The sequence below is a fragment of the Schistosoma mansoni genome, chromosome W, assembly GCF_000237925.1.
Source record: "Schistosoma mansoni strain Puerto Rico chromosome W, complete genome".
NCBI lineage: Eukaryota > Metazoa > Platyhelminthes > Trematoda > Strigeidida > Schistosomatidae > Schistosoma > Schistosoma mansoni.
In genome coordinates, this window is record NC_031502.1 from 48463615 (window position 1) to 48474916 (window position 11302).

Consider the following 11302-nt stretch of genomic DNA (forward strand, 5'->3'; position numbering starts at 1 on the left):
AACAAGCAAGATTACGTGAGGATCAGTCGTGCACAGACCGAATCGCGACACTACGGATTATCATCGAACAATCCACTGAGTTGAATTCGTCACTATACATCAACTTCCTTGACTAAGAGAAAGCATTCGACAGTGTGGATAGGAGAACATTATGGAACCCTCCTCGACAATATGGGGTGAATTACTGAGAAGATCGTCAATTTCATCTGGACGACGGAATACAATGCAAAGTGGTGCATGGAGGACAGTTGACAGACGCATTGGAAGTGAGGACCGGAGTCAGATAAGGCAGACCACACATACCCATTCTCTTTCTTCTAGTTGTTGAATGGACCATTACGATCTCCACATCTGATCGGAAGCAAGGAATACAATGCACAGATTGAATGCAACTAGGAGATTTGGACTTCACAGATAACCTGGATCTCCTATCCTATACACACGAATAAATGCAAGTCAAGACAAACAGTATAGAAGCAGTCTCTGCAACAGTAGACATCAACATACACAAGGGAAAAGCAACACCCTCAAATACTACACAGAGAACACAAACCCAATCACACTTGATGGAGAAACTGTGGAAGAGGTGGAAACTTCCACTCATCTGATCAGCAGCATCATGGATGAACATGGAGGGTGCGATGCAGATGGGAAGGCAAGGATTGGTAAAGCAAGGACAGTATTCCTACAGTTGAACAACATATCTAACTCAAAACAACTGTCAGCTAATATCAAAGTCAAAATCTTCAATATGAATGTCGAGACAGTTAGTTCTATTGTACAGAGCTGGAACTTCGAGAACTAGTACAACCATCATCAAAAATGTACACGTATTTACAAACAATTGTCTAAGTAAGATACTTGATGTCCGTTGTTTACTGGAAACCGTCAGCATCAACCTACTGTGAGAGGGAACAAACCAGCTTTGAGCTGAAGAGGGAATTAGGAAAAGACGTTGGAATTGGATAGAATATACATTATGCAAATTATCAGACTGCACCACGTGGCAAGCACTAACTTGAAATGCTGAATGTAAACGGAAGTAGGAAGACCAAAGAACACAGTGCATCGTGATTTGTAAGGAGATATGAATTGAATGAATAGCATTTGGAAACAGATTTAAGGATTTTCCGATGAACAGATTTGGATGGAGAATGCTCATGGGAAGCCTGTGGATTTTGATGGGGTTGACGGACGTTAGTATATCAGGATCTCAGTCACCAAAATAAATGTGTTAGACTTTCCAGTGACTTTTCTTCTCTTTTGCCTGATGGTTGCTTGCGATGCTTTTTATATGCACACGGTTTGAGTCATGCGTACACGTCCTGCTACCACTTGTTACAGTTTTTACATTGCACTCGGGCGTAAAGAAACATGTCAGTCTAACACGACGATGTTTCTTCAGCTCCTTTTGAACTGTCAAGTGATCGCACACAATTAATAACACATCTCAAGAATTTGTAAGAGCATGGCAAATAATATTCTTACGTGCGTAGAGACACAAAACGGCGTAAAAATATAACTAACTCATGTACATGTGTCTCGTGAACATGCATTACCGTAAAACCAATTTTATCAGAATGGTTTCTCTGACTTTTTTTATGAAAGAATAAAGATGTTCAAAAATGAAGAAGCATATTAGCAACAATAAACAACTCGTTGTTCTGGAATAAATATACATACATATGAGCATATTAAAAATAGCTTTTGTTTTCGTTTTTGGGACAGTACAAAGAAAAGTACAGGGGAAATAAAGTTTTTTGTCATATCTTACGTGCAGAAATCGCTTAGGCGTTCTGGAAACCGTACTCTCCTTTCAGAACGCATAGTTTTGAGTTTGTTGTGAGATACCATCGAAGTGTCATAGTGATTGTTGAATATCAGGTGATGTATCTTATTTGTGAGACTCAGGTATTACAATTGTAACAAGGGAAAATCAACATGAGTAGGGTTTCTTTATAAATAATCTGCTTTGATGCGGTCGATACCGATGCTATCGTTAGTTCCATCCTTATCGACTTGGGTTCGCGCTGAAGAACTTTGAAGGGTCCTTTGTATGTTGATTCGAGGAGTCCTCGATGTGAGTCTTGACATGCGAAGGCATGTGTACTATGCCGCAAGTCAGGTTGAACTAAAACACCGGTTGGTTGTGGTCTAGTGCTAACAGATTTGACTGAACACATTGCGTTTGTAAGCCTGCTCGTGTAGGAGTTTAGATCCATATTCATTGAAAAAGATGGATAGGTTCGAATACCTGGTAAGATGAGTGTAAGGACGTCAGTCCACTGTGAAACATTTGCAGCTGATAGTGAAGCTTTTAATTGTCGGTGAAAGCGTTCTACCAACCCGTTTGCGTGTGGGTGGTAGGCGGTCGTTCGGAAGCGAGTGATTTCTAGTGGTGTGGCAAGACAACGGAAAACTCCGGATTGGAACTGGCGTCCACGGTCTGTAGTGATAGCTGAAGGGCAGCCAAAATTCGCAACCCATCGTTCGACGAGGGCACGAGCCACTGTTTCAGCAGTAATATCCTTGATAGGTACTGCTTCTGGCCATCGAGTGAGACGGTCTACGCAGGTTAAGAGATAACAGTATGCATTTGAACCTGGTAAAGACTCTTTTAAATGCAGATGAATATGCTCGAAACCAACATCGGGAGTTTTGAAAGAGATCAAGAGACATTTATTGAGTCTAATCGCCTTAGATGTCTAGCAGCTTATACAAGAGCGTACAGGAGCGTGCCCACTCTCTCACGTCTTTATTCATACCAGGCCAGCTTGATTGTAGCTCGAGCACCTGGATAAGAAATCCTGTGCTACGTATTGAAGACGTTGCGTAGATAATGTTTCTCCACAATTGGACGATCTCTACCAGTGGATATGTCGCACAATAAGGTTTCCCTACGTGTTCCTATCTGTTTGATTCGTGGTTTCAGGGATGTATATGGTAACTCGTGCTGAAGATCAGTGTCTTCTTTTAGACGCTGGATGAGCTCAAAGACGTCGATTCCTTGGAAACATTTTAAGGAAGTTATATGAGACAAGGAGTCTGCAACTACATATTTTGTCCCAGAAATGTACTGTATATCTGAAGCAAACTGCGATATGTGGTGTGCTTCGGAGTCCTGGTGTAAGAGCAATGTTGCTTTGGGGGTGGAGAATACTTTCTCGCAATGTCGTCCGAATTTCTCATTTTCACGAAGTTGGTCGGTCAAATGTCTCATAAGAGACATCCAATTCGGTATAAACCGTCTACAGAAACCTACTAGTCAGTTAAACGTACGTAGTTGCTTGACTGTAGTCGGATCTGGGTAATCCAGATTGGCCGCCACTTTGCTTTTTAGAGGTCGCGTGGCTTGAGCACCAATGTCCGAGAAAATCTAGAGAGTCGGTGTCGATTTGACATTTCTGAATGTTTACAGCAATGCCGTGCTTTTCTAGTCGTTCGAAGACAAGTGCATATGCTGGAGACGAGATTTCCTGTACGAGCTTACAATCAAGTATTCATCAACATGCGCGTGTACAAATTTTAAACCTCGAAAAACGTCATGAATGTCCAGATATGTAGTCGATATGCTGAGTTTGTTTGGGACTCCTGTGCTGAATCGTATAGTCATAGGCACTCGAGGCAATATTCCGTCGTTGAACTACAGAAGTGGGACAATATGCTAAGGACTTTTCAAAGTGATGAATGATCTTCAAAACTCCATGACCTGTACTAACATTGAATTTTTTTCCAAACAACTTTTTATGAGGTATTTTAACACAGATATGCCTCAAGTATTTGGAGTTTGACAACACCTTAGATAGTAACACCTTCTATGACCGAAACGTGCCAACCCAATGAAATCAGAAGTCCGAAGAGGCTCAAAGATATATTTAATAGAATATGGATATATTGAGAAGTGACTAATCTAGGCTGGTTAGCGGTTGCAGATGTGAAGCACGGAGTACCCACTCGTGATCTAGTGCGGATGCATAACCGAGCGCCATCAGTTAGGTGGGTCCATTAAAACTAATGCGGTCAGAATCCAATGTCGGAGACTTATAGTTATTGAATTTGGGGATTTATTTACCACTACAATAGTAGTCTATGGACTGAAGCCACCGCCGAACAAGTCGCTACGGCCCTGACAGACGGATTTGAACGGTGATATTGAGAAAAGTGCAAATCGTCCGGGATATACGAAACCTATGCTTACATGAAGAAGCCAGTAGTTTACAACGACTACCCTAGACGATGGACGTGGTAGGAGTTTCAGGGAGAGTTTAAGACGTGGTCAATTAACAGGACTGAATATGAAAGCATTAAACACCCGCCAACACCTTGTTTTAACTTTGGCCAAGCTGAGATTGTGTTCGTCAGCTTAGAGATTAGCTTGGATTTGGATCTGTAGGTAATTACTTCCGACACTAACTCAAGTATCGAAATTTTACTCGTAAATGACGAGTTGTCGGCTGAAATAAATTTTTCATGTGATATTCATAACGAAAATTTGGGAACAAACCCAGAGTTTCCAGGTCCCCAGAGCAAAATGCAAAGTGACAAACCAAAGAAATATGTGTAGATCACCAACGTAGATGATCTGTGTCAAGTGATTGTGGGCCTACTGGAGTTAGACGGGAATGGTGTAACCAACCAGCTAACCTTGAAGTCACACCTCTCAGTTAGTACTAACGTGGATTATCATTTTGTATTATCTATGTGCCATGGCTACTTTGGTCACCGTGTAACACGAACGACGTGATTAGAGAAGTATATTGGCAAGAGTAGGTACAAAAACAGAGTGCGACCACTGTTGCATGGACCAGTTCATTTAGTGCAATTAACTGATTGGCGTTGGTTTTCATTGACCTTCACGAGGATTGGTGAACTGTTCAACATTCAATGCCCCGACTGCTGGGAGATTAGGCTAGGGCTAAGTGACATTACACAAGCCCTACAGATGGAATCCTGTAATCAAGGTCAAAATTGTAAACAAATAAGTCTAAATGTTGAGTAAAATAAATGTGTCTAAAAACCGGCAAAAGCCGTGATATTCACAGTAGCGGTTTATGGTCAGTTAAATACGTTGAATTCGGTACGAAGACACGTAAATTCTTTCCAACTAATGATCCTTATTGAAAGAAATTATCTGAGATGTTTGCAACATGTCTCAGGTGGACTACCGTTTTATGCCCCATTATTCATCACGCGATATGATTGTCAATAGAAACACCGACTGATTGACCACTCTGATGACGGATAAACCAGTATGAGGGGCCTAGAGTCAACTCTGGGTTCTTATTAGTCCTTCCTATGTAGTAGCTTCTCGCCTGACCCATCGAGATCAGTCCAGAACTCCATATAAGCCTTCGCTACACGAATCGTGTATTTCAGACATACGTCTTTTATATCCAAGCAAATCGGACCGCATCATACCACAAAATAGAAAATGAAAATCATACAAGATCAGCCCCAAAAGTAGGTTATGATTGTGCAATTATGTAACTAATAGAATTGGAATGACTTAAGGATAGTAGGTCGTATACTGGTAGTCAATAGATGAAGTAAAGACCCTTAGTAAGAGGAATATCAATATACACACAATATAGTTAATTAGTAGTTATACAACAAGGATATATATGACAACAGCCCATAAAAAGATCCTAACAGTTGACATCCACTCATTCTTCATCCGGACATAACATACCGTACCCGTTGAAAAGTCTAAAGGGAGTCTATGGTTGTCTACCCAACTTTAAAGTCCGGCTACATCTTTTTAAAGCTGTAGCTTGTCAACCTGTAAGCTTAACATTATCAAAAAGCAATATCTCAGAAGCTACGGGCTGAGAAAACATTCGCATAAGATGGAAGGAGTGAAGTTCCTAGTATTAATCCAAAAGGGACACTGTCATAGCATTCTGTGGTCCGGGAAAGTGAACAACCTACTCTAACTCCGTACAATTATTCATTTAGGTGTGACCTGTGTCAATTTACCAATGGAGACTAAAGACCTATCAGTTTGAGGTAGTTGACAGACTACGTGCGGCTGACCTTACTGAAACATCTCAAGAAATGAAGGTATATTACGTCTGCCTTTCTCTTTCGTCGGAGGATTGTCACTAGTCTGTTATCGGCAGTCAGGAGTGGCTTCTCCAGAAGTGAGTCTTCTTCCCTCAGTACTGTGGGGATGAAATTCAGGCTTTCTAACTTTACTGTGAAGGACTAGTAGGCTACTTGTGCCCTAGACTTTGTATCTGGGTAGTAGGTGAGAGATCTTTGATACAGAAGAGTATGACCCGCGTTAGACTGTTTCTTGAAACAGAAAAACAAAACAATCTAGTGACGGGAGTGACCGAGGAGTTAAACTTAGAGCAATATCCCTCAATATCTACCGAAGTAATGGTCGAGCCTTCTTTCGAAAGATTAGGCAGATGGTGCCATCAGTGAGGCCTACAGTTAAGGGTATTGCAAATTACACGTTTGTTTTATAAAAAAGTCCGTACGAATTTTTGTACGCGCTCTTCCGTTCTCTATCCTGTGTGTATATCCATCTAAATTTAGCTGAGTGCTGGAACATGTTAGTAGCCTGTTAGAGTGCAGGGAATTATGAGAAGCGTATTAGATCATGATCATTTACTTCCTAAACCTCCTTTACCTAAGCGTCTGTAAACTGAAAGCATCCTGCTGAACTAATTAAAATTTATTTTTTGATCCGAGTATCTTTTTGGTTGCTCATTTTGGATGCGTTTAACACAGTGATTTTCCCTTTCAAGATGAATGGACATAATTAAGTAGCTTTTGTGGATGGGGTGTTGTGTAAACACTGAAAACAGTTTTCAATAACTCCATTGTCGAAGAATCCAATATTCTGTAAAGAAGCCGTGTTCAGTTGAAATGTGTCCATTTTAGATACTGGAGCTTATAATGTATTTTAGGAGATAGAGTACTATAAACCTCCAAAAATACGAGGCGTTACTACATGTTGTCTGGCTTTTCCCTACTAATAATGAAGAGTTTACATTGTCTATTGAACCACTGTTCATTGTTTGACGCATTACTTTATATCAGTCGGACATATTATAAGCGCTGTAAGGTCGGCATTTTCTGTTGGCTAGCATGCCGAAATACGATCGTCAAGCCAATGGGTACAGAGTATTCGTTGGAGGTGTGGACCCTCGTGTTGGAAAAGTTGATATAGAACAAGAGTTTGAGCGTTTTGGCCCAATAGCAGATGTATGGGTTGCTCGGAATCCACCAGGGTTCGCATTCATAGTATTCAAGTATGCAGAAGACGCAGATCGAGCAGTTAGGCGAATGGATGGAAGGTAAAAATATTTACATATATTTAACTTGCCTGCAGTCGCCCTTTTGGGTCTCGTCTAAGGGTGGAACATGCGGTCAATAATAAAACTGCAAATAGGTAGGTCAAACAAATTGTTTCTAAAGTTTGATGGTTAGTAGTTAGTGAGTCTGTTTAAGGTTACTATTTTACTAGTCCTTGTGTTTATGTATTAATTTATAAGCGTCAGATTACCGAGAACTTTTCAACCTTAAAGAATAGATTCATCAAGTTCATCCATATTATTACAGTAGCTGACCCACTTTAACTCCAGGTATTCAGCCTGCTCATTGTTAGCCAGTGCGTAGATTGATTAAAGTATCAGTATGATTTTTCTCTATGTCACCTCCGGGTCGACAGGTAAGTGGTTCAAAAACTTAGTTATCGTTAACTTGTGAGATATAAAGATTAACTAAATTACTGCACTTCTTCTTGCATCCAAGACTGCCTCGTGGCAGATATCACAACTTCTCGTCAGAAGCCGCCCACGTCCACCACCTAGTACATCCATTAACTCCTGTTCCATCCACAAACTCTCAGCTCGGTCATCCAATCTACGCCTCCTCCGTCTGATCACAGATGTTCATCAGCTTGTGGCTAACCCAAATTCTCTCCGTTTACATCTTCGAATAATCTAACGCTTGCCTCTACGCTAAGCAGTTCATCGAAACATGCCAATAAGCCCGTGTTTTGTCACAGTAAGTTGCATAGCTAAGCGCACTTTAGGCTTTTACATAGACATGCCTGATTCACTATCGGGTATCCCTGTTTCTATTTAAAAAATAAATGTTTCAAGATATGGTAGATACATGTTGGTCCCCTGGAGCAAATAGTCCAAATGGTATACCGGTGAGCTCGTTCAGCAGTTTAGTCGAAGTTTTCTCCGTCGGACAATTGAAGGATCAGTGATATAAACAGTACCGTATTACAAGTTTAGTAAACCAATGAGTATTGGTACAGTCCCTAAAGTTTAGACTGATTTCAGTGGAAAGCCGTTACATCTCTCTCAGTTTGTAGTTTTCATTTAACCTACTCAACATTAGAAAGACTGATCTAATTCCATTGTGAAAATAGTACGCAAGGTTTTTCTCAATCATTTGAAGTCTTGTGTGGTATGTTGTTCATTCCCCTGCCTTTTATTCTTAGTCCTCAGAATCGTGATTTGTAGTTCACACTAATTCATTTTTATATAGCACGTAATTATTTACTAGGACCATTCATTTTATTCTAAATGAACTCCAAACATATGTGTAGCGCCTTTGCAATAATGCATTTTTAATTTGGCTAGGTTTTTTCATCAAATAAGCCATGTGAGTTTTTGGAAAGGTTTATAGGTACTCGCGTTCTTAGGCACTAGTGTATAATCCTTTATCTATCGTTATATCCGTCGTACCTCAAACACAAAAGCTCAGGGACTACTGTCAGAGTAGTGAGCAAAGAATTACTATCAATTAAGGTATGGTGACATCGCGACTACTAATTGTTCTTATACTCATTACTGTACGTGGTTATTCATAGTTTGCCTGCGCTCATAAATCCATAGTTTGTCATGCTAGCCGACTCTTTTGCTTACTGAGGTTGTGAGTGTGGTTCCATATTTTTCAGCCGACGTCACGACCGTTCGCGTTCTCGCTCATATAGCAAGCGTCGGCGAGATTCGCCACCGCGCCGACGCACTCCTGTACGCCGCTCTTCGTCAGGACGACGAAGGTAAGTCCGTTTTACGCCTCACTTTCTACAGGTCTCCAAGTGATTTTCGAGACACAAGACGCCACTCACCACCCGGATATGAAAGAAATAGGTCTGGTCACGAAGACCGTTATCGTACAAGATCCCATTCTTCTAGCAAAAGATCCAGCAAACATAAAGCTTCACGACCTCGCTCTAGAACTCCGTCTCGACAATCTTCGCATCGCAACAGCAACCGACATTCTCGCTCTCAATCACGGAATTCTCACAAAAACAACGGACGTCACAGTCCTACTCCGGATCGTCGCTCGGTTTCGGATTATGATCGTTCTCATTCTCACACACCAGATGTTGAAAGAAGACATAGCTACGAAGATTCAGGTAGTCCAGTTGACGACGGTCGCAATGCAAGTCCTGGTGATCTTGGTGCACGTAATCATAATTCCCGTTCTGTGTCACGTTCACGCTCCCGGTCACGACAAAGCAACCACCGTTTCAGATCTCGGTCGCCATCTGACTACCATGATGAGGGTGCCCAAAGAGAACATTCATCTGGCAGTCACACAGGTAAGATTCCAAGACTTGTTCTCAGTTTGGTGAAGTTCAAATGGTTTTTTTTATCCTTACACGTGGATCTAATCACCTAACTTGTAAGACATGTCGATTTTTGTTCAAATATAAAATGCATGTACTGAAAAGTTAATCATATATATATATATATATATATATATATATATATATATCGCCTTAATTTGAAGCAAACATTTGCTTCATGGAATCACCGATTGTAGTCTTAATAAACCTACTTGGTACATTATTTTAGCTCTACAGAGAGGTGGCGACTAAAAATTTAATAAATATTTTTTTATTTGTATTCGCCGTAACATCCATCCATTAGCATAAAGACTTAGATTTTACATGTGAGCTACAACCCAGTGTGTCAGAAAGTTCAACAGTCAACCAACGACCAGTTAAAGCTAATATATCGCACAAATAGTCTTTCTACCATTTGGTAGGCGAGTCATTAATAAAAACAAAAACGGCCTATCAATTAATCTGTTATACTTCCACACTTTTGTATTGTACTGAAATAAAGTTACTAATAAAAACTTTATTTCACTCGCATGCACTGGTTTCTGTTTGTTGTTGTTTTTATTATACGCACTTCACATTATCCATCTCTTCACAACCTCATTGTTATTGTGTCACGCATATGTATTTTGTGCCCCCTTGTACTAATGTTTATTTATTCAAATATTGAATATTCATATATGCTCTTGCAAATGATCAGGAGCGATACATTTGGTTGTCTGTTTTGGCTAGAAATCCTGGAGTAGCGATATTCAATATTGTAGGTTTGAATATATTTTGTAATTCTGGTTTATTGTCATTATATAACTTCAAGTCCTTTTCTTTCCTTTCAGGTGATCAAAGTGGTTGAAAGGCCAAATATTGATGTGCTTAACATGTTCATATATATTATCCTATACATTTTTTAATACTGCATTTGAATGTCGATTCAGCGTGTTTTAATTATTTATGCGTATATGTACTGGTTGCCACTTAGTGTCATCAATACTCTAAGAACTGAGTTGTAGTTGAGGTCACATTTTACCTTTCTTCCGTAAAGATTGAATAAGGAGAACCAGCACTTTTTGGGGAATCTTTGAAAATATCCGAACTACATGCGCTTCAGAAATTATATATATATTAAAAGTTACTCTTGTCAGGTTTGCAAATACGAGTCGAATTCCGAAATGAATAAATGTTTGTGTACTTAGTAGTGATTAGAGTGATTTTCTGTTTGTGTATTGTTAAATTTGTGATTTAAAGGGACCTTTGTGTTGTTCTCGGAGCGTCATCGGACAGCGTGCATCGAGTGAGCATATCTGTCGTTTAATTATCAAATATTAAAGGGTTATTTACCTTCATCCTTGGCATCTTAAGATATGTGAATTATCTCCGTATTCTTAACTCTTCGAGTTAGTATTTAGAACTGCATAAAGGGCAAACAGCATAGTGGTGGGATTATATGTACCTTCAGAAGTTTTAAATACTTAGGTCCGAGTGATAAGGGTACTTTGGTTAGTCGTAATGACCTCAGTATATGTTGTAGCGATAAGCTTGTGACTAGTGCGTCAGCGGTGTTGGGTTAAATTTATCTCAATGTGACTGAATATATTTTTAGTTCTCGTCACCAGCGGTTATATGTTACTGTAAAAAGTCTCATTTACATTTATTGATCTAATTCATGTCTTGATGCCGAATGGTTTGTTTCATGCTTTCAAAAAA

At 39.9% G+C, this 11302-nt stretch overlaps 1 protein-coding gene across 2 annotated transcripts; it reads left to right on the forward strand.

Annotated features, from left to right (window-relative positions):
* Nucleotides 1-7033: 7033 nt before the first annotated feature.
* Nucleotides 7034-10532, forward strand: Smp_071640.1 (putative arginine/serine-rich splicing factor; the record flags this gene model as incomplete). Of its 2 annotated transcripts, none has more annotated exons than XM_018789974.1 (5): nucleotides 7034-7307; nucleotides 7343-7402; nucleotides 8927-9031; nucleotides 9063-9577; nucleotides 10435-10532. In XM_018789974.1, the coding sequence occupies exons 1-5, from the start codon at nucleotides 7099-7101 to the stop codon at nucleotides 10449-10451; spliced, it is 906 nt and encodes a 301-aa protein (XP_018655364.1). In that variant the 5' UTR covers nucleotides 7034-7098. The 2 variants fall into 2 exon arrangements, with proteins under 2 accessions (XP_018655364.1, XP_018655365.1); XM_018789976.1 differs by having other exon boundaries at nucleotides 7062-7307; nucleotides 9072-9577; nucleotides 10435-10451.
* Between the last annotated feature and the right edge of the window lie 770 nt (nucleotides 10533-11302).